The sequence below is a fragment of the Akebia trifoliata genome, chromosome 8 (assembly GCF_017979445.1).
Source record: "Akebia trifoliata isolate Shusen 1 chromosome 8, ASM1797944v1, whole genome shotgun sequence".
NCBI classification, from domain to species: domain Eukaryota; kingdom Viridiplantae; phylum Streptophyta; class Magnoliopsida; order Ranunculales; family Lardizabalaceae; genus Akebia; species Akebia trifoliata.
In genome coordinates this window covers 46096513-46120279 of record NC_141382.1, presented here as the reverse complement: position 1 = coordinate 46120279, position 23767 = coordinate 46096513, and the positions used below count along the sequence as shown (strand labels likewise).

Here is a 23767-nt window from a genome sequence, read left to right as displayed (position 1 = left end):
GAACATAAATAAGTCTGAAGCCTGATAAGAATTTTCTTTTTCAGTTTCTAGAATGATTGAAAAATATTATTTTCATGAAAGTCATACTAGTTACAATCCATGTGATACAAGATCAATGTGCACGTCTTCTTCAGCCAATCCTTATTTGTAAGGTCAAGTGTAGCTAATAAGTTGTTTTTATTTTTTTGCTAATTTACTTTCCATTCGAACTAAGCATGATTGTTTAGTTTTGCAACACAAGTAGGTTTAACTTACACTGGAAATTTGTGTGAAAACCATGGAACCAGAATTACAATAATAGATCTCAAGTTAGAGACCATATCTCACCACAACAGAAAAAAAGAGTCTAGAATCAATAAGGGACTGGTACCCGTACAGTAGCGGGACCAGATTTCATGTCATCCAGAATGAGATTCAAGAGAGCTTCAGCAACTGAGCCTTCTTTGCCTACAACAAAACAAGCAAATTATCTATTACCAAAAAAACAAAAAACAAAAAAAAGTTTTACACAGAGGGATAAAAGTTTTTGAAAATTAATAATCAGATACAATTTTAAAATATTTATGTAGCCGGATAAATTTATTTATTTGTCTATGTAAAAAATAAAAACTTTTGTAATGTATCTATCTTTATAGCCGTTTGATTTTTCAAAATTTTCAGATATTTTAAACCCAAACACGTATAAAGTAAATTCACTATAAAGTTTTCACATAAACGAATAAATTTGTGTGAATACGTGAATATTTCAAAACCCTATCTGACTACGTAATTTGATCAAAAGTTTTATCCAAGTGCATATATTCACAAATTATTACATCATGTTGTGAATTTGGAAATTCTTGTTCAATATGATTAAGAAGAAAATAGCAAAGAAATAAATAACACTAAGATTTATGTGGTTCGACAATGATGCTACGTTTACGGATAGATCTAATCTTTTTCACTAAGAAATCAAAGAGGAACAATAAAAGAAATAACTATTCAAGTTTTAATCCAAAACCCAAGTCATGGATCCTTTGTACACCCCTCTCTCTCTCTCTTGCAAAATCTAGAATAAGAAAACCCTAATCTAATTTACAAAACAGAACCTGTCCTAACCGTTAGATTAAACCCTAACCTAACGACTGGGATAAAAGACAAAATAAATAACACATGCCAAATAAAGATATAGGCATAGAAAAGCACTGCAGTCAGCCTTCAATCTCTCTATCTTTGACACTTTCTTACTCATAAACAGTCCCTTAAAAAGATCAAAGGAACTATTTTACCCTTTTAAAACAGACTTAGAGCGACTGAGTTATCTCATTCTTGAGTGCTTAATCAAGTTTCTAATAAATTTTTTTTTTTTTTTGGGATAAAAGTACAAATTTTATTCCAATAGAAGAGAATGTACGTAAGGCAGTCGAGGTGAGCAACCTAAAAGAGCAGAAAATACAGTTTGTAAAGTTCTTACCATCTCCAATGATCTGGTCATCCCATTGCACGACGGGACGGACGAGAATCCCACTCCCAATAAGCATCATCTCGTTGGCCTTTTTCCCTTCCTCTACAGTAACATTTCCTACTCTAATTCCACCAATCTCTCCCTTCTTCAACAGTCCCTCGGCGAGAGTCAGTACTCTTTTTGCTGTACACCCACTAAGAATTTTATCGAAGAAAGGCATCAAGAGCTCATTTTCCTTAGTAACGAATGCCACATTCATGTTGGGCCCTTCGGCAATATACCCCTCGTCATCTAACCATATTGCTGCGAACCCTCCTTTTTCTTCAGCTTCCACTTTTGATAGAACATTGGGTAGGTAATTTACGCTCTTCATTGTGGCGAATTGAGGCGGTTTTATCGGGATTGTTGAAGTTACTACTTTAACACCTTGTCGAGGTAATGGAGTTGGATCTTGGATTACAATGGCATAAAGAGCAGATTGGAGGCAGTAGGATGGAGATAGTTGGAAATCACCGGGTCCCACAGAGAGCCAATACCGTAATGAACCTTGCCTACATTTGGATGCACTAACTGTTTGTATGAGGATGCTTCGTATTCGTTCCTGATCAAAAGGGAGGTTGATCTTTGCCATTGATGCAGACCTTAAGAAGCGTTCGATATGCTGATCCAACTCGTAGAGATGTCTGGGATTTTGGTGAACAAGATGGAAATGGGATTAGTGATTAAGCTGATAAAAAAGAAAGAAGAGATTTATTGCTTAGGTTTCACTATTTCAAGTGTTCAAAATCATTCGAATAAACCACACTTGATGTGATAAAAAAGAAAGAAGAGATTTATTGCTTAGTTTACAAGTGATGTGCTTTTAAAAGAACTACATAAAAAAGAAGCTAATTTAATTTTTCAAAGAAGAAAGATTATGAAGCATTGCAAGTTTCCTCTCTTATTATCTTAAATAATGGTAAAAGACTACTTTATAAGGTCAGTATAGACATACAATACATTGAGTTAAATTAAATCAAACTACCCTCACAAGCACACATAAATTCTTATTACATCCTATTATACTCCCCCTTAAAGTTATTATACTCTTCAACACTTTTCTTCAATCAAATGAGGTCATAGAGCCCCCATGAAGATGATTGAAATCCACATAGAGCACCATGAAGATCATTGAACTCCATGCTATGATGCCATCTATTCATGCGCGTGTGTGCATGTGTGTCTGTGTGGTCAGGTAAAAACTACATAAATTCCCTTAATGCTCTATGACAACTTATCGGATTACACATGACCAAATTTCCTTAAACAATATAAGCCTATTAGACACCACAATTATACTACACTATTAAATTTCATATACAACACAAAGTATGGGTCATAGGTACTAACATCCAAGACCTCATGGGGATGTAAACATTATCCACCACATTCACTTCTTAATAATACTCCTTCCCATTTTTTTTTTCAGTGTGAGCCAATGTAGTTGCGCTTGAGGAGTCACTTTTTTTTTTTTTTGATAACCAAAGATTTTATTAAGGGGAGGACAAGTCCTCACTTTTTTTTTTGCTAGGCAAGTGAGATTAGCGGTCACTAATTAGTAGGTGAGGCGAGTATTGAACCCAGGTTGTAGTATCAACACTCACAGACTTTAACCAACTTAGTAAGCTGGCACATAGAGGAGTCACTTGAATGCATACCAGATTGAGTTTTTTACCAACTCAACTTGGAATTAGATTTAATCTATCAACTGCATTGACTTTAATTACATTTTTTTGCATAGAGTTACTAGTGAAGCATAAATAAAATTCATGGGCCTAAACTCATAGCTCAGTTGGTTTGACACATTGCAAAGCAACTTTAATTTGAGGTAGTGGGTTCAAGTCCCAGCTTATCCATCAAAATATATATATATATAAACTGAATATTGTAGGTATTCATAACATAAAAATTCCTTGGATAAGTAACATAGAAGATGTTATTTTCTTATCAATTAGAGACTTGAAGACTTTATAAATTTAGAATTAAGAGAGATATTATCTTCTAATTGTTATTTCCCTGAAGTCTTCACACAAATTCAGATTATCAATTCCATACAAGGTAATCAAGGAGATCCCGACATGCAAGCACATTTTTTTCAGTTACAAAATACATACACGAAAACCACAAAATTTCATTCTAGGATCATCAACATATTCTATATGCTTTATTCCAAATATGTGGATCGGCAAAATGAATCCAATTTTGCAAATTTTCCACTTACCCAAATATCCTATCTGGGATAAGATAACAAATATCATGGCACATGAGAAGATTCATTGGTGCTTTTATGGGTCAACCTTGGAGGCTAAGAAATATCATTAATTTTTTGTGAACTAGATGATGTCACATATTGGGTAGGTTGTGGTGCTTGGGTGGATATTTTTTATGTGGTAAAATTTTCATTTAAGAACAAAGGCGGATCAAGATTCACTAATGCTATGAGAGAATTTGGAGAATTTGTGAACCATGATTTTCAAATGCAACAGTATTGCAATGTTCCCATAGATTTTAAAAATAATTTCTTGGAAATGGGTGGTCCTTGTCACATTAAGTGCAAATTCATTTTCAAATCCAAAATCTCTTACCCATCCATTATCGCTGCAGTATCAAAAACACCATGCCCTCTATGGACCATGTGATCGTCCATAGGAATCACCATTGTTGTGGGATCAGTCGTGATTCCACCGAAGACACTAGAGTACATGGCCAAGAACTCCTGCTTGCCTTTTCTCATTTCTCTGTCTGATTTTAGCCTTTCAATTACCTTAACATTCATCAAATTAATGTTATTTTAGAAACCATTGCTAATAATTGGAGATCAAATATAACTATAATGTAATATAACATTATTGAATTTAATAAGAAAATGATAACCTAGGTTCCATTAGACATCACTAAGAAACAGTTTTATATAATTGGAATTTTCAAAATAGTAGAAATTTCTTTTATAAATGAAATACTTTTAGAATCTTTTTCCAAGCTTCCTGACAAGTAAAAATTAATTGAAATATCTACAACAGAATCTTTACAAAGGGAAAGAGATAGAAAATAAACCTCGGAAGAAGACAGGAGAGGAACATCTGATATGTGGGTACTTTCTGCCAAATACAAATCCAAATTAATCAAAAATATTTCTATTAAAATTCAAACTACCATCATAGAAAAATAAAAACTGTAACCAAACAAGACTCAAACAGAAAATTAGAAAACCCACCAACTAAGGCTTCTGTTTGATCTGAATTCTGAACAACCCTCGTTTCCCAAAACGATCTTCCAACGATATTTAGTCGAAAACGTCGAAACCCAACTCCAGAAAATGATAGATTTCGCCTTAGAACACAAGAATCAGGAGAACAATCAATAGGTTTTACAGGAAATGACGTTGCTGAGATGGGTTTTTGAAGAGATGAGAGAGAAGCCATTAATGTCAAAGAGAGAACTCTGGTGATGGAGATCGTTGACCGGACTCTTAAATGAACTAAAAATTTCAGTTTCTGTCAGATTGTACGAGAATTACATCAACTATAATCGAATAAGACGAAATTATTAAATTTTTGCCTGCCATTACCAATACTGACGGTACAGAGTTCGTCTCAGTGGATGCAGGATTTCATTTGCCACGTGTCTAATGACGTGCCCAACTCTAGATTCCAAATGAAACACACTTTCCTTACTTAGCTCATTAAGTCTAAGATCAAATCTTAACAGAGAAACCTTTTCCTTACGAACTTAGTAAGATCTTAAGTCTTAGTAAGGGTTGTTTTTACATAAATGGACTACTGTATCAACAATCCAACACCACACTCCTCTAAGTTTCTTTGAAAAACTTAGATTAAAAAAAGAAAAATAATTGTTTTTGAGCTTGATTCATGGTTTTGAAAATAGACGATGCTGAACTTTTACATAACTCTCCAATTTAAAATTGAAATTCAATGATGAAAAATAAGAACCCAAGGATCCTTGGTGAGGGTGAAATACCTACTATAAGACTAGACGAACTCATCTTATCAAGGGTCATTGGACCCACATGGATTACCATATTGGCAATCAAATACCACACCATTTTAGACTAGTCTAACTTATTCCAAGTATATGTGTACTCATCAAATGGTAAGGTTAGAAATCGTCTTGAATTTTGATTTGTAAATCTAAAGTTGCTTAAATATTATCATCTTTGTAAGTAAGGATGTAGAAGAGGAAACACAATAACATTCAAGGAGTAAATGAAAAAAAGAAGAATAAGATAAAAGACAATATAGTTGAAGGAGTATTATTAAAGAAGTGGAAAAAAAAAAGAAAAGAAAAAGTACACTTAAAGTTGAAGGGATATTCTTGGAGAGCTATTATTGGAGTGGCAATACCAACTCTCCATTCTTGTAAAGGGAAGAAAAGAAAAAATAATACAGTTACAGTTATCATGAGAATTGTGTGTGTGCGCACGCACGTGCGTGTGTGGGTGGGTGGGGGGGAGTGTCCAAAGCAGGCACTTCAAGGTTTTCTTTACATGGAGGTGCACACAAATTCATAGATGCTTTTCACTCGCATCTCAATGAAACATTTATGGTTAGTACACCTCTACGCCAAGAAAGTGAGAAATGAGGCCAATCTCCGGGGTAACTTTGGCATAATTCTTGAGAGAATTAATAAGAGAGGGAATGCTGAGTTCTAAATACAAACGTCGATGATAAGAAAGAAAGAGGTGGGGATTCAAAGTGGGAAATACATGTAGAGAAAGAGAGGCTAACAAAATTTCAAATGAGAGAATTATGTTAAAAATTCCTAACTATAAGAGTAATTTGTTATATTAAGATGTAGGACCATAATTACAGATGTATTCTCACAACTTAACTTTATATTTATTTAAACATGTGATCCCAACCCTCTAAACACAAAATTCAATTATTGAGATTTATAAGTTTTTTTGATAATACAAATCTCGAAGATACTTATCCCAAGGATAAATCTCAATCATTGGATTTTGCATTTAAAGGATTGCGATCATGTGTTTTTCTTCATGAGTCATTCTCAGGAGTCAAGGGATCCTGACACTTTAAAAAATTAATTAATATCAATATGTAAAAGCCCTTCTCATTAAAATTTGAAAGTCAAGTGGTCTACTCTTCTAGTCCAATAGTAACCATTCTTTCATAATTGATTACGATCTTAATTAGAATCAAATTCTACCAAATTAAGCATGTTTAATTTCTGAAGATATATTACTTATCCGACATGTAAATTTATTTTTCTTCCTTTCTAATTATTTCTCTCTTTAACCCAACCTCTAACCACTTAGTTCTCGGCCAATGGAGATATGGTTGAATTTCATGAAGAAAATGAGGAGATGAAACAGTGAAAGAAAAGAAGCTCATAAAGAGGCAACCCCAACCATTACAACACGAAATCTAAAGGATAAGATTTATCTTAGTATACATGTTTATCTTGACCATATATCGTGTTTTAATGATCAGGATCGCATGTTTCTTTATGATTATTTTTTCTTAATTGACTCCATGGATGGACACCCTTTATTAAAACGGGCTTAATTAAGTTGTATTAGAATTTAGAAATATGAAGGATTAAGGAACTAATTGTAAATTCTAACCAGATTATGTAATTAGTGTTATAAATGTCCTAAAGATCCAACAGTTTCTAAGGGTGAGATTGAGATTTGTAACTTGTCTTTATTGACAATTTTATTACTTTTGATTTAGGGGCAATTTTCATCGTTGTATGGACTATAAATTCATGGTAAACTTGTCTAAGATTCCACAATGTGAAAAAAGGTCATATTCAATGGTCTAATTCTAAGACCATTAAATTTCATAAAATTCGATGGATCAAGGAGTCAAATTTTCATTGCCGATTTATTTTTCAACAGACTAAAACCATAAAATTAATGGAGGATGGGAGAAATTAGACGGTACTAGTCGAATCAGGGAACATAAAAAATTTCGACGGTAATGGGCCGTCAAAATTCAATTTCTAAAATTCGTGGACCTTGGCCAATCGAATTTACCTGTCAAAATTTCCAATTTTCACGTAGTGAATTTCTACGAGGGAGGCTCTTTTCAATTTTATTAAGAGGAATTGAGATGGAGATTTGTAACTCAGTTTTTAATGGAAACGGTAAAAGAATCCCATCATATGTTGCACATGGATGTAGACAATCTTGTCGAATTACATAAATTTTGTGTCTTGTTCTCTTTATTTTTTGTCCATGTTTTTCAATTTTCTACATAAAACATTTTGGTGATTGAAGAGAATTTGATTCTCAAGAAGGTATATATGTATAAAAGTAAACAAAGATTAGTAGCTACAAGTCTACAAATCCATTTAAATCAAATTAAAGATGAAGAAGAAAACATCAACCCAATATATCAAACCCACTTCTCTTTACTTATGAACACTACTAGGACTCAAACTCCTTTGTGGGTTTTGAATATTTACATCTCTCTCTCTCCTATTTGTATGGTTTCTCTTTAATGGCGAGCAGTTGGGCTTCTCAAGTCACCCAAGTTCCCAAGCTTCTCCATGTATGAAACTTTGTTAGTTACAATGTTAGCAAGTTTGCTCATAAAATTTTCATCTTCATGGTCATTCGAGATGTCATTCTTCTTCGGCTTGCCCTCTCCTTGATCCAGATTCCAATCCATGAAATCTAGTAGTGTCTTTGAACTGGGTGTTGCCATAAAATTCAGCTTCTCCATCTCTTCTCCTGGGTCTAGGAGCTTTAGTGGCCCCATCAATGGTTGCGAATCCAATGAGATTCTTCGAGTTGATTCTGGTAGGTTCGGATTCTGAGTGAGAGAATCAGCATAAAGTACATCTTCAATTCGAGAAATAACTGTGAAGGCCAAGCTTTCTAGTATCCGCGAATAGCTTTCAAGAACGGACTGCCCCACGTCCTATGCAGTTCGAAAAACAAGTTAATTTCTAGCTTATATGTAATTCAAAATTATAGATGGTCCAAAAAATGAATCGATACATGTGTGTGCCAGAAGGGTTGACAATGAGTTAGAAATGTATAATTAATGAAGATAACGTAGGTTTAGAGATCAAGAGATTATCTAACGTACGCAATTGTCTCCATTCCATGCATTCTATCATGAGTTATAAGCCAGTCCACGTGGACCGATTCATTTTGCACTATCTATAAATGAAAATCAAAACCCTAAAAAATATAACAAGAAAGTATTATTGTTCTTTGTCGTAGGTACCCGATTGTCTTGGATTTTACTTATGTCGAGTGCAGATTGTGGAATGCCAGGGAACCTTAACTTGAGAAGTAGTAAAATGCTCTCCGCCCTCTCTTCGAAGAGCTCTCTCTTCTCCAAGCTCACAGCTGTACCCCAAGCCGACTTGCTATCTTTCTGGGTCATCTTCCTCTTCCAAATTATTATAGATGCCTCGATTCGATTCTTGAGGTCAAGGATCTTGTGCTCTGTCGATAGGTCTAGAGTTGATAAGAATTGCTCGGGATCGAAGAATTCATGAACTGTAATACTCTTATATATCGAGTCTCCTAGGCTTGCTCTCCCATTCTATCACAAAATGAAGAAAAATCAACCAAGTAAAACCCAAAGAAAAAAAAAAGCACTTTAAGACTTATCGATAAGGTAATTTTAGTTCAACCTTGGGAAGGGATTCGATGTAATTTTCGGGGATCTCCATTTCCGATAGAACTTGAGCATTTATGGCCATGGCTGCTTTTAGTACTTGGTTCACTGAATCCTTTTGAAATTGCAACCATTTTTTTGTCACATCGGATAACCCATTTGGGGGGACTTTTGCAGTAGGTAGCCACCATTTGTCGTCGTTCCTTTGTCCTTTCTCGGCCTCGTCGGCATCTTTTGATACATACCAGAACTCATTTTGATCTTTAAAGTTATCCAAGTAGCTCTGTTCTAGGCAAATTTATTCAAAAGTTAAATAAATAAATAAATGGCTCTCAAGATTTTAAATCAGGAAAGTTTGGACTCTTAATTACAATGAGCATGGCATCAAGCTTGCGCAAGGCAGGGATGTTCAAGAGCAAATCATTCCGTTGGCGTGTCACCATTATCTATTAAATCAAGAAATTTAAAGTTTAAGATGTTGCAATTCCAAATAAAATGTCAAAAAAGAAATATATAAGCTTATAATTTAGAATTATTGTTTTAAGTATTAAAAAAAAAAAAACAATCCCAAAGAGAATAACCTCCATGTTTGTTCCATCTTTAGATTTTTGCTCAGAAGGGACAAGTTCAACAATGTGATCAGTTACAGATAAGAGCCAATCAATTTCTTTTCTCCATCTCGCTTTCCTCTCAGATGGCATGGGTTCCAAACGTCGTTGTTCCCCGAAGACAGATGCTGCATTAAATCAAAATGAGAACAGAAAATAGTCATACTTGAGAATTTACACCATTTGAGTCTACAACCATTAAACATTATCATCATCTATTACTCATTTTTGTTACAATGAAATCTGCACAAAATTGTAGTAAGAGAGAAACTTTAATAGCCATCAATGACCGAAAATTCTCGATGAAAATCACATATTAATACAAACCTCTTTGTAAACAAGAATTATAAAGAAGTCCCATTAAAAGGAAGCTAATTTTCTTTCAAGAAAATAAGGAATCCACAGTCATTGTTTGAGGGTGCAATTCAAAACTGATTGGTAATGAGTGGAGAGGCCCTAGAGCTTATAAGGAGAGAGACAAGGCAATTAGTGTTTGACGTGGGACTAAACTCAACACACCCATACATGTGGGCCGGACTGGACCAAAACACGTGGAGATATGAACTGGGTGACGTGGAGGAGAGAAAAACTTGCTCTAATACCATTATGAGTTTGGGGGTCCAACTCAAAACCAATTGGCAATGAGTGAAAATGCCTAGGAGCTTATAAGGAGAGAGACGAGGCTATGAGTGTCCCATGTGGGATAAACTTAACATTATTCCTTAACTTCACTAAGTAAAATAACTCATGCTATATAATAAAAAAAATTGCATGAGAAACAAAGATAATAATCAAAATAAAGAGAACTCAACACAAAATTTACATGGTTTGACAACATTGCCTATGTCCATGGGTGATGATGAGAGCCTTTCACAAATTTCGCGAAGAAACTGGGTTACAACCTCTCAATCTCACTTCCTCATAGAAATCCTAAAACAGGGTTTACTATAGTTTATAGTCCATGTAAAGATGGAATTGCCCCTGAGGAGAATGTTACAAAATTGTGAAAAATTGGCGTTGGTGCACAATCCATTCTACCCATATGATACCACCAACATCATACAAGTCACAAACATAACAAAATAGAAGACCTATGATACAATTTTTTTGAAAATGAAATAGAGCATAAATTAGTGGAGATATTCAAGGAATACCTGCAAGATTGGTAATAGCATTCGACAAAGCCAAAGCCGATGAAACTCCCTTTCCTCCCCCCGACATATCTTCACCAAGTAACAGCTTGGCAAACCTTTCCTTCATCATTTCCACATCTAAGGAAGATCCAACAATAAGAAGGGTGGTAATAAATAAATTTTCATAATCAAATTTATGAAAATAACTAATAAAAACATGAATTCATAATTATCATTGTGGATACCTCCCTAGATCTGAATAAATTTGTAGAAAATATGTTTGGTGTTTGCTTTATAAAAAAATTTTACACAACAAAAATAACCATTCTCATTGAATTCTAAGCACTTCCAACAAAAATATCCTTAGGTCGTTGCTTCTTATGGTGAATTTTAGCTTCCTGCACGCGTCTCATAAGCATTTTTTGGACCCCAAAATCTTGTTTGGTAGCACTCCACTTACCGTTAGAAGCCAAAAGCGGGCTAAAAGTCAAAACCATCTAAACCAGCTTTTTTCATATAGAATGGAAAAAAAAAAAAGAGTTTTGGGGGGAGAAAAATGTCCCTAGTATTTTAAGTTAATAACTAAAATATACCTTCAAAGTGGGTTAGTTCCCTTTATTTAAAGAGACGTTAATTATATATTGTCAATCAAACACAATCTAAAATGCAAAAGTTGTTTTCTACAAATGTCCCACAGCTTCCAAAAGCGCTTCTAGACCTTGAAAACACTTCCTGAGCAACATTGCCATCAAACAAGTAATCATTATGTGAAAACTGAAAATTTTGACAAGAAAATTCGATGGTCCAAAGCCCACAAATTTTAAAAAGCGAATTTTGATGATCCCCAATTTGAAGGCTTAGAGCCATCAAATTTCTCCCATCCTCCATTAATTTAACGGTTTTGGTCCGTCAAAAAAAAAAAATTTTGACAATGAAAATTTTGACGCCTTGATCCGTCAAATTTTATGACATTCGATGGACTTGGGCTGTCAAATATAGGCTTTTTTTCACATTGGATGTTGCTATCACGATCATTGTAAAAGTGATTACAGAGAAGTAATTCAATAAGAGCACTTTTATTCAAAGCAATGCTGCCTCAAACGAGCTTTTACCTGAAGATCGGTCCTTCGTGGGGGGAACGCCACCGCCACCCTCACCCCCACCTCCAGCACCATCCATGCTCAACGGCAACTTGACACCCTTGTTGTTGGATCGATCCAATGCCCAACCAATTTGTTGGTTCTCTGAGGATCGATGGTTTGGAGTTTTCGGACAATTACTTTTCAATAGATTCTTATTATCCACAACCCCAGCAATCTTTAACACAAGTTTGGCAGAGAAAGACTTTGATCTTTTAATAGTGTGATCTTGTTCAAAAGCTTGAACCATCGTAAAATTCGAGCAAAGATTTTATGGATAAAGGAAGAAGAGAATAAAATGAAAATATTTCCAATCATATGTATATAGATGGAAAGAGAAAGCTTAGAGAACCAATAGTTTGAGATAATCATAGTTTATTTACTAATATGAGAGAGATGGAGAAAGATGAGAAAACCCATCTTTCAAATGAGGGTTGAGATACTATTTTTGGAGATTTAGAAGTTTGGTTTTGTTCATTGGAGAAGAAATGTAGAGGTGATGAGTATTTGAAGGGGTACGTTTGTGCTGTTTGTTTCTCTCATTCAAATGGAACGTGGGGTGCATGTTTAAGAAAGTAAAAAATAGACAAAGGAGATCATTTTATGGGCTAATTTTGAGGTTGTGTAAATTATAGATACCCCACCAGCTTTTCAAACTGATGATATGCCCCTTGACTTTGGTCATCTATGAGAGATTAACATAAAATAACTGAAATGGCCTCATTTTCAACCTTTTTTCCCAAAACTATAATTTTTTTCTTCCAAAAATCCATGTACCTCTTAAAATTGTATTCTAAAACTTCTTAACCTCTAACCAAAACCCTTAATTTTTAGAAGGTGGCAAATTCATTGTGAGCATACTCTAAGCTTGGGATCAAAACCTCACCGTCATACTTAAATATATCGAGAGATAGAAAGAAAAAGGAAAAAAAAAAAAAACCCCTTAATTTTTATTTCCAATTCCCATCATTCAACTTCTCCAAATTAAAATCCATCTTGTTCTTTAGGTTTAAAGGTTGGACATAGAATATTGAGAATGGAGATGAAGGTTAAAAAAATAAAAGTAAAAATATTTTAGAGGTTGACAGGTTTTGCAGTAAGTTGAAGATTGTGGCATTTTGGTCATTTTTACTAATCTCTCATGGAAGACAAAACTCGAGGGTTATGTTATCAGTTTGAAAACTCAAGGAATATCGACAACTTTTATCAAAACTTAGAGATGTATATCAAAATTGACATTTTTCTCTTGGTGGGTTTGATTTAAGCGTGTGGAGAAAACTAGCTTGAAATAGGTTTGATGCCTAGGATATGCCCTAATGATGCTAATCTATGGATCAGTAGGAAACTTGTAATATTAGGACATCTATGTTTGATGTTGTCCACCAAACCTCGTTTGAGGTCAGATGAGTCACCCTATTACATTATTATTATTATTATTATTATTTGCAGATTTAAAATATTCTATGAAAAATTGTTTTCTGATCAAATAAATTTGTAAATGATTGCCAAAAATCATAAAGGGTCAAACTTTGCAAGAAGAAAGGGAAAATTACTTTAAGAGTCATGATGAATGCATGCGATCTAGCTATGCGGCTGACATGGTAAGGGCACAGAACCATAGATCGTTTTCATCGAGATATACAAGAAAAAGATGTGTAGTTCTGTGTCCTTGCCATGTCATCTGCATACGCAACCGCAAACCAAACCTGCTTACATTCATCATTATTCTTACTTTAATGGATCTTGCAGTTATAAATGCACCCTTACTTTGGGGAAGTGGATGCTCTATATGGTCTATGGTACTTATTTTTTTGTAGTACTTTTTAAATGGTTGTAACTTGGATCAATAAAAAGGTAAAATCTAATTGTTCAAATTTGAATATTTTCTTAAAATTTTTGGTCTAGATCATGAATCTTAGAGGTATTTTTTTTTTTTTTTTTTGGCCAATGAGTCACTCTCTTAATCATTTAAAAAGTACCACAGATACTACATGAAATAAATACTACAGAGGATTCCTCCCTTTCGACAATAGCCTAACAACCCAATTAGTAAAATCTTTCTCATGCCTATAAATGAAAAACATTGAGACATATACTAACAACATATATAAACTCAAAAACTATATGGTGGAGGTAGGAAGGCCAATAGCCAACAATGTTTAAAAGTAAAAAAATCCAATAATATATATATATGCTAACGTCCTGACCAAGACCTCAAGGGGATGGGACGTAAGTATTGTCCAACACTTAAATTATTTTTTCCATTAATAACCCTCTTTGTTTTGTCTTCAATGGGCTTATTCTCAAACTTAGAGAAGTTATATAAGAAGGTTGTTGCATAGAAATATGTTTGGTTCTTATTCTTTTATAAATGTTAGCATATTGCAATGAAGAATTTTATTACAACCATGACCCAAAAAATATGGAGATACCTGAAGTTTTTTTTTTTTTTCCTTCTCATTGTGGCAACCTTTTTCAAAGTTATAATTATTATTGATTGATTCTTGCTTCTTCTAAAATAATTGATTGGGAATGATAGTTTTTTTTTTGAATTAAACCATATTGATTTTGATGGTGTTCTTTAACTTGAAGGTGGTAAAAATTGATGCACAATGTTTCGATGTCAATGTTTTTTTATCGATCTTGGATTAGATGAGAGGAAAAACTTAACTCTCCTAGGGATTATATAGGGTCCCTATGGATCAATTTCTAGGGAATCTCTATGAATATCTTTACATCGTTATCATACATTTGAACTTGTGCATTATTGTTGGAGACTAAAATTTTCCCCTAGGTTTGGATCTTAATATATTTAGGATTGCTACAAGCTAAGTTTGGACTTATTTGACATATTTTATATTTGTTCGATAATCCAAATTTGCCTCATCGGAATTTAGAAGAGTTTTTTAATCCAAAACCAAATGGAAGAAATATTATTTTTGTAGGAAAATTTTATTTACACACCATGAAACTCTTAAGGCCCTCCAATTTTTAAGGGTACCCCCTAAAAATTGAATTTTTTTGTGGGCACTCCACGTCAAATGACACTTCTCTCACCCTCCAACGATTTTGACAACTCAGGCGAGGAGGAGCATCGAAGGAGAGAGTGCAAGAGGAGAAGAAGAAGAAGAAACAGAGGGTGAGAGATTGGAGGAGGAAGAAAATCATAGGTTAAGAAGAGGATGGGAGGGAGAAAAGAGGGAGAGAGATTGGAGGAATAAGAGGATTGGAAGAAAGGGAGGAGGAAAAGAAGAAAACATAGAGAGGGAGAGAGATTGGAAGAGGAGGGAATGCCCTCAGATTTATTATTATTATTATTATTTTAACTTTGGCCTGCCCTTAGAGTATTATGATGTGTCAATATAACATTCCAATTTTTTATTCTTAAATAATCATTTAAAAGATAATCACATATTATAATTTCACATGCATTTTACTAATTTTATCAAAAGTAAATCAAATGCTTTGGATCTTATAAATAATTCATGTATTATTTAAAATTTTTTACGTAAATCATTGAAAAGAAGTAGTATATATGTGTAGTGATTTTTTGACACACGTCCCCATCATAGAACTGTAGATTATTTGCCTCTAGATACACATAATCATAAATCTTTTTTTTTGTGTATACCGAGGCAAATGATCTATAGTTCTATGATGAGGGTATAGGGTTGGCAGTGATTTGAGTTTTATTCGATATCCGATCTGAAAAATTCGATTTTAGATCTAAATTTAGGATTTTCAAATCAAATTTTGATTAGAAACTACAGATTCAATAATTTTCGGATTGATTTCAGATCTACTCTAATCCAATCCGATCTGAATACATCATAAAAACACGTTTTTTTCCCAAACCCATTGTTATCTACACTCTACAGTTGACTGCCAAACCCATCTTCTCAACCTTCCCAAAACTCCCTCTCTCTCTCTCTCTATCTCCTGATATGTTTGTTTTTTGTCAAACCCATCTTGTCTACAATCAACCTCCAAACTCATCTTCTCAACCTTTCCCAAAAGTCTCTCTCTCTTCATGATTGTGATTTTGGGATTCCATTGCATTTTTTATTGAAGCTGAAGATTATCAAAAAGATGGTTACAAACTTATCCACTATTAACATTTTATTAAAATTCGAAATCGAAGTAGACAACATCCTCTCTTATGGCCCAAATCTCTCCATCCTTTTCACCTATCACTTGGACTTGAAAATTTACATAGATCCCAAGGTCAGAACCTTCGTTCATTCCTCCATGATTGAGTCAATAACACGATCAATATTGAGATCCAGGTATGAATCTCTCTCCTCTCTCGCTCATTCCCTCTGTCTCCCTTTACCTAACCTAAAATGCCCCAAACCCACATCCGCTTCGATCTCCACCTCAAACCCCCAATTTTTTTTAAATTTCGGATCAATTGGAATGTTAAATGGATCGAATTCGATTTTAAAACTCATTGATCCGATCGAATCAAGATTGCAAACTAAATATTTTGGATCGATAACGATTTGGCATTGATCCGGTACTGAACCGAACCGTTGTCAGTCAGGGTATGTGTCGCAACTCTTTAAATTTATCACGACTCTTTTAATTTTTCAAAATTTTTTGAACAATAATGGGAACTGGACCTACTTAGGTTGTTGGCCGAATTATTTGTCTTATATTTAGACCAATGGGGATCGCAGTTTATTATAATATATAGAATACGTGAACATTGCCTCTATCCCCATAATCTTCTATTTTTTAAATAATAAAAAATGACTAAAATATTGTACTGTTTTTTATTTGATGGATCGGATGTGACGAAGCTGTAATGACCCGGGCTGCTGAACAATGCCACCTAGACCATGTCTGGATCAGATCAAAGTCGATTTAGTTCCAGCCCAATAAGGATCGAGTTCTTATTAATGAATAGGGCTTTATTGGATCTCATATATTTAAACATATATATAATATAATTTTTAAATATTATCTGATCGAGTCCTTGTCAGATCGGGACATGATCAATCCAGATCCGATTCAGTAAAATATCATATTGGAATCTTATCGGATCTAAATCATCAATCCAGACCCAAAGTTAACGGATCGGATTTAGGATCTGATCCATTGACAGCAAGCAACGACCCATGAAAATTTTGCCCACGTTAGTGGACGGTCACCTTAATATAGAAAAAAAAATTTAAGAATAATACTAAACTGACTCAAAAGTAGACACTCAACTGACATGGAATGTGTATGAAACTATAGATTTTTTCCTGTTGTATCTCGAGGATAAATATCTATAGTTCTTTGTACATTCGAGTGTTTTATATTTTTTGTCATTTTAGCATGGCTTAAAAAAAATTTTGATTGATATGAGAGAGACTGGTTGAATCAGTCTTGGTATCACTTAGCCTAAAAGATCGCCACGTGGCAATTTCTCTGTCTCCAGCTTATCTACTGCTATAAAACAAAACCAACCCTCCAAAACACTTGGACTGAACAATACAACAGTTGACGATCAAAAACCCTAATCCAAGCTGCTTCATCTTCGTCGATTCTACCCTAAATGGAAACCATAGGAGTTCTAATGGCCTGTCAGATGTCAACCTACCTAGAAGAAGAGCTCGATAAGCGATTCAAGCTCTTCAAATTCTGGAAATTCCCTGAACAGAAGGAATTTCTTAGACAGAATTCGGATTCGATTCGAGCAATTGTTGGAAATGCTACTGCTGGGGCGAACGCAGAATTGATCGATTCGTTGCCCAAATTGGAGATTGTGTCGAGTTATAGTGTTGGTTTGGATAAGATTGATTTGGTGAAGTGTAAGAAAAAGGGGATTAGGGTTACAAATACACCCGATGTGTTGACGGAAGATGTTGCTGATTTGGCGATTGGTTTGATCTTGGCGACATTGAGGAGACTTTGTGAGTCGGATCGGTATGTGAGGAGTGGATCGTGGAAACTTGGGGATTTCAAATTGACTACAAAGGTTTGATTTTGTTCTTCGCCTGTGTGTGTGAGTGTGTGAATTTGGTTTCCTATGTCTATACATATAATTGTCTGCATACATTTTTGTGGTTCTGTCTAATTTAGTGTTTGTGCTTTTTCATTATTTTTTATTTTCAATTTAGAATTTTTGGGTAATTTGCATCGGATTTTAGGGATTAATTACAATCAGAATTCCGCAAATTCTTTCAATTTTTTTTTTTTTTTTTGTGTGTCAAATTCGTAGAATTTTGTGACAGTGTCCATTGTGATAAAAAAAGATATCTCTTTTAACCTGCAATGGAAAAAAAAGAAAAAAAAACACATGTTTATGACAGGAGAATTTGAAGGATACACATCATGGTTTCAAAACTCGGTTTGGCCTCTCCTCTCGTTCATGGACGAGATCAAGTTGTCTCAGACAAGATAAACCATTTATTTTGGTTTACTATATATATATATATATATTATGAAAATAATATTATTTTTTTAATTTTTAATTTTTATAAAATAAGATAGATTAGAAGATGTTTAGTCATAAAATTTGCAAAATCCCAATTGACTTGGACAAGTTTTACTATCTCGGAAGAGATTTTCAAAATATCATCCGAGTCATCTTGTTTGTCTCAAGAGATTTGCAAATGTGAGACATCATGTCTATCCGTCTTGTTCATGGATGATACCGAGAAGACTAGGGCGAGTCATCTCGGTCTCACACGAGATTTAAAACTATGATTCACATACCTAAAAAAACCAATTGCATTAATGCTAGCCTTCAAGATAGGAAAGAGTTGTGCAATTAAATTGGCTTATTTTTTGCTGACCTATTAAAGGATTCACGATTGTTTCAGACCATGTGAATTGCGAACTTGAGATTCATGAACCTGTGAGCCACACGACATCACCAATAAAGAGAAACTGTAATAGAGAACTACTAAGATTAGCATAATATTGGGCTCTAGTTCTCTCATAAAAACTAGAGATCAATGCTTTCTTCGACTGATCTTTCACCCTCTCTATCTTCCATTCTAAATCTTTTATTCACATCGCCTCCAACCTTCCGCCTTTCTCACGCTCATTCTCTCAGATATTAGATTGCCTCCCCAAGATTTTCCATTTTGTTCAAGGTTCCCTTGTTTGTTTAAGGTCATACTGGTGCCCATATGATCGTTTTTCTCACTTTCAATATCTCACATAGCCCCCCTTTTGTCTCGCTCTCAATTGATCAAATCCTACAAGCAAAAGACCTCCATAGACCATTGGTAGGGAGGTCAACCTAGGTTGGTTGGAGGTCAACCCAGGCTCAACCCAAGTTGTAGGACCCTCAACCCGAGATTGACCTTCTTAAATCGGGTTGAGCTTGGGTTAGCCCAAGTTAGGTAATTTTGGGCAGATTGAGTGGGTTGGTCTCATTGAGCAAGCCTAATTTCATTTTCAAGTTAGGCAATTTTGGGAAGGGTTGATCTCAGTTTTCTCTCTTCAAAATTTATGTAAAAATGACTCTTCATGTTCAAAAATCTGTAAAATACTATACTTAAACATATATGGCAATAAATTTAAATATAGAAAGAAAAATCAATAAAAAATATTGTTTTCCTTAGTTTTACAAATATATTTAGGAAGAGAAAACTATTTTTTTTTAAATAAATAAAAATATTTATTTGTAAATATATAGCATTAGGTTGAGTTGGGTTGCCCGAAGCCTCAACCCGAGCTCAATCCGAATTGAGATTTCCTACCACCGGCTCAACTCATATTCAATGTAACCCAGCCCAGGCTTGCCCATCAATTGGGTTGAGTTCGGGTTAGCTCGCCCAAGTTGCAGCCCTAACCACCGGTGTCGCGTCCCTCCTCTTTCACTCTCAATATGTCAAATTAACTAGCCAATAGGGTCACTCTTTCGGGTTAGCAAACCTTACAAGCAACAAGCCTCCAACCTTACAAGCAACTAGCTTCCACACTCACAAACCACAACCACCAGAGACAGGTACTGCGTCATCCCACCTCATTGGTGTTAGCACACTGCACACTCTTCTTTTCCATAAGGATAATTGGTTTTTTTGTCCTAAATCTCTCATTTCATCAATTATTTTTCTATTATTGTAATTATTCTCAAATGTGTGAGATATATCTTTACTATTATAATGAGAGAAGGCAGTGTAGAAGTGGCTCGACACCAAAATTTGTATTCCACAAATGCCCTCACCTTTTCATTTAAACTTAATACAATCAAGGTCATTTAGGTAAAAAATCAGTAAAATTGCGATCCCACGATGGTTAGTACTAAGTACACAATAAAAAACTGAGAGTTGCTAACAAGAAGAATTATTTTGCATGCTTACCCATTTTCATTTCAATTGACTTCGTAAAGAGCTTACGTCTACTATTTGAGATGGTGTCACATAACTTGATTAGGAGTGACTGCTTTAAAATGTTTAATCAAGAAAAAAGTAATTTATTGAACATATTCAGTAGTCATCTGGATGGATAAGTCTCACATCCGATATGTGTACATCCAACCAAAAGAGAAGCTACCCCCGTCCAATCTAAATCACTATTGTTGTTGAAGATTTGAGGTCCCCTTCTACCTCGCCGCATCAATATGTGGTCTATTTGAAGCTCAAAACTATGAAGAATCAGTCTGAATGACCATAGTCCATAGGAAATCTACAATTCATTGAAGAGCAAGCCTTAATTCCATTTTGCTTCTGCCATGGCAGAGATCATGCTTTCTAGCGTCCCCTATTCAAATCAGAGCTGTATTCCAATATTCAGAACCCTTATCTATTGAGGCCTCCATTCAGAAATCCCAGTTTGCCGCAAATAGGTCAAGACAAGAGGACCTTATGGTTCAGGGAACTTGGGCCCATTATCAAGGTAGGATTTCACCTGTTGAGGAAGACCCTCCTCTTGAGACCTCCAATTCAAATTCTGAACCATTGGACACATGGAAGGTCAATCCATTGGAACATTTCAATAGTATCTAGGTCTGCCTCGAACTGAACCAATCTACGAACACCCTACAACAGATTGAAGTTTCTGGAAACTTTTCAAGCTCCAATGTATTTTGTATTTGCAAATAGAAAACCAGTTGTTCAAGAGATATTTGCTCACCATCTAGGTCAATCCATGATCATGCATGTTCAACCAGTCTATCCAAACTTGACACCAACTAGCAATGAAGGCAAATCTTTCTCCACATGTTGTGCAGGTGTCTACAATTCACATTTGGCAAATTACCTAACTTATACCATATTTTGATAGTTGAGATGTGTTCTACCAAAATAGCATGAAAAGAGAAGGCTACTGGTGTCAGAGTGGTGAAGCCCTTGATGATCCTTTGGGTATATTGGTTATAAAGATGTCACTTGATGGGGGCTTATAGAATCAGGCTTTAACAAGAATAAATGTGATGTTCTTTAGCAAATAACTCTAATACCATTTAGACTTCTGAGACTTGGAGTACTTCACGAGTGGTTAAATCCTATACCGATCACTAGAAAGAAAGGACTACTACATTCAATTCAACAGGTCTTGCCATTATTATTTGTTTCATTTGCTTCCTCGATGGAAAGAACTTATTTCTTTAAAACATTTCCTGTACTCTGAATTCCATAGCAATTGTTCTTGTTATTTATCTGCAGTTCAGTGGAAAAACAGTGGGCATTGTGGGGTTGGGGAGGATTGGTGCCGCAGTTGCCAAGAGAGCCGAAGCATTTAGATGCCCAATAAGCTACTACTCTCGATCAAAGAAGCCAGATACAAATTACAAGTACCATTCAAACATCCTGGACTTGGCAGCCAATTGTGATATCCTGGTGGTTGCTTGCCCACTTACAGAAGAAACCCATCACATTATCAATCGTGAAGTCATTGACACCTTGGGTCCGAAGGGCGTGATCATCAACATTGGACGTGGCCCACACATTGACGAACCAGAGCTTGTGGCTGCACTTGTTGAAGGGCGGTTAGGTGGGGCTGGGCTTGATGTCTATGAGCATGAACCTGATGTTCCAGAACAACTGTTTGAGCTTGACAACGTCGTACTCCTACCCCACGTGGGAAGTGGTACACTTGAAACCCGCAAGGAGATGGCAGACCTTGTTATTGGAAACTTGGAGGCTCACTTTCTGAACAAACCTCTGTTAACTCCAGTGGTTTGAATGGGGTAGGGTGGTGGCTTTTATTTTGGTATGGGTAGGGGTCTCTCTTACGGGGGCGCCTTTCTGTCCAGGCAATTGTGAAGATTCTTCTTTCTAAAAAATGGGTAGACATATCGTGATGAAGAAAAAACTCTATGGTATCTCCATTAAGGTCATTTATACTATTATTAGCATCGTTTACAAATCTATGAAAGGTTGATGAGTGATGATTTTTAATCTGGTTCGTTTTTACAGATACGTGCGGCTAATGAAGTACTTCCATGAAAATAAACTCAATTTTGAAGACAATCATATAGCTATACTAGTAGGAGTTTCCTAATTGTTTAATTTATTCTGCAGATCATGGGTTAGAGGCCGTCCCGTCAGAAATGAGAGGAAAAATTACTAAATATACCTTAATATAAGGTTTTCTTGCTAAATGTCTTCTAAATTCTTAATTTTTCAGTTTAACTTAATAATCTAGTTAGTAAAGATATTTTATATTAAGGCGATCGATTTAAGTAATTTTTTTGCTTGAGAATGCTTCAGCAACTATTTCTACGAGAAGTCAAGTAGAGAAATCGTTGAGATAGAGACTAGCCACCAGTTCTAGCCATATTTATAATTACACCGAATGAATGACATATAAGGTTGTCCCATAGAGGATTTCTTCACAAGATTGTACATTTTAAGGGGATTTCTCCACCACCAACTCCAGGGAAAACCAAGGTCAAGATTGCATCTCAATCGTTCAAAAACATAGAGATTTCAAACACTTCACCACAACATGGAGGGGCCATTTAAGTTTGGGTATTTTAGTAACACCTTCTGCAAAATAGGCAAAATTAGGGTCACTCTCTTTGCAAAATGCAAGATGAGGTCTATTCCCTTGGACTTTCAACCTAGTCTATTTAGTTGACGGTCTACTGTCCGAATACTCAAACTACCCTTGTAGCATTTAAATTACTAAAATGTCGTCGTTTTAATTGAAAGAATAATAAATATAATTTGAACCATTGGATTGAAATATCTTACACCATTGAATTAAAAGAAAAATCCCAATTTCACCTTCTTGAAGAATGTGGAGATGAATTAGGATTTTACCATTATCTCAGAAAATTGGAGTTATGATCGATTATTGTTATTGTTTAATCATTTTCAAGAGTGTTGGGTTCTATTACTTAAATCCGTTGTTTTAAAACCTTACCATTAATGTTTTTTAATCCGATTTTGATTTTGGGTTTGATTTTAGTTAATCAAGTTCAAGACCTTATATTTTGCGAAATGAGTGGAGGTTTGAGCTCTCAAGTGAGTTCTTTTAACAATTTTGACCTCAAGGCTTAAGTTTTCAAGGAAAAATCAAACAAAAAAAGTGTTTGTGTTTTTCACTACACGGGGGCAAAACTAATATTAATATTTATAGAACGGGATATTACTAATTCCAGCTTCTTCACTGTTTCATATTTTTCTCTCCATTTTTTTTTTTTTTCAATATTTTTCATACGGAAATACTAAGTATTGGGTAAAAGAATGCCTTTGGGGTGAGATGAAAATGATTAAATTGAGATGAACATGATGGGATTAGGTTGAAAAATAAAAAATTGTGTTCAAAATGATAAGATCGAGGTGAAAACGATGAAATTTATTGTCAAAGCTATAATATTTAGATTTAAATCAATATAAAG

General features: G+C 34.8%; 3 protein-coding genes across 3 annotated transcripts; 1 reads left to right on the top strand and 2 right to left on the bottom strand.

The window, feature by feature from the left end:
• Window positions 1-53: 53 nt before the first annotated feature.
• ADCL (D-aminoacid aminotransferase-like PLP-dependent enzymes superfamily protein) lies at window positions 54-4996 on the bottom strand. Its single transcript, XM_086452728.1, has 5 exons — window positions 4698-4996; window positions 4538-4581; window positions 4069-4247; window positions 1454-2127; window positions 54-447 (listed from the first exon to the last, which is right to left on the bottom strand). The coding sequence occupies exons 1-5, from the start codon at window positions 4903-4905 to the stop codon at window positions 353-355; spliced, it is 1200 nt and encodes a 399-aa protein (XP_086308854.1). The 5' UTR covers window positions 4906-4996; the 3' UTR covers window positions 54-352.
• Window positions 4997-7779: 2783 nt separating this feature from the next.
• On the bottom strand, window positions 7780-12461 carry LOC147397199 (rho guanine nucleotide exchange factor 8-like). Its single transcript, XM_086452723.1, has 7 exons — window positions 11953-12461; window positions 10862-10978; window positions 9681-9835; window positions 9471-9545; window positions 9116-9382; window positions 8701-9024; window positions 7780-8388 (listed from the first exon to the last, which is right to left on the bottom strand). The coding sequence occupies exons 1-7, from the start codon at window positions 12227-12229 to the stop codon at window positions 7963-7965; spliced, it is 1641 nt and encodes a 546-aa protein (XP_086308849.1). The 5' UTR covers window positions 12230-12461; the 3' UTR covers window positions 7780-7962.
• A 4970-nt stretch (window positions 12462-17431) lies between these two features.
• On the top strand, window positions 17432-22319 carry LOC147397198 (D-isomer specific 2-hydroxyacid dehydrogenase family protein). Its single transcript, XM_086452722.1, has 2 exons — window positions 17432-17944; window positions 21585-22319. Exons 1-2 carry the CDS (start codon window positions 17522-17524, stop codon window positions 22101-22103), a joined length of 942 nt encoding a protein of 313 aa, XP_086308848.1. The 5' UTR covers window positions 17432-17521; the 3' UTR covers window positions 22104-22319.
• The last annotated feature ends 1448 nt before the right edge of the window (window positions 22320-23767 follow it).

Excerpts from the sequence above, each read along its gene's own strand:
- LOC147397199 (XM_086452723.1), bottom strand. The coding sequence starts at position 12,229 with ATGGTTCAAGCTTTTGAACAAGATCACACTATTAAAAGATCAAAGTCT. Across the intron at positions 10,979-11,952 it reads CACGAAGGACCGATCTTCAG|ATGTGGAAATGATGAAGGAA; the intron begins GTAAAAGCTCGT and ends GATCTTCCTTAG. Across the intron at positions 9,546-9,680 it reads AAGATGGAACAAACATGGAG|ATAATGGTGACACGCCAACG; the intron begins GTTATTCTCTTT and ends TTGATTTAATAG.
- LOC147397198 (XM_086452722.1), top strand. The coding sequence starts at position 17,522 with ATGGAAACCATAGGAGTTCTAATGGCCTGTCAGATGTCAACCTACCTA. Across the intron at positions 17,945-21,584 it reads ATTTCAAATTGACTACAAAG|TTCAGTGGAAAAACAGTGGG; the intron begins GTTTGATTTTGT and ends ATTTATCTGCAG.
- ADCL (XM_086452728.1), bottom strand. The coding sequence starts at position 4,905 with ATGGCTTCTCTCTCATCTCTTCAAAAACCCATCTCAGCAACGTCATTT. Across the intron at positions 4,582-4,697 it reads TCAAACAGAAGCCTTAGTTG|AAAGTACCCACATATCAGAT; the intron begins GTGGGTTTTCTA and ends TGTATTTGGCAG. Across the intron at positions 4,248-4,537 it reads CTCTCCTGTCTTCTTCCGAG|GTAATTGAAAGGCTAAAATC; the intron begins GTTTATTTTCTA and ends ATGAATGTTAAG.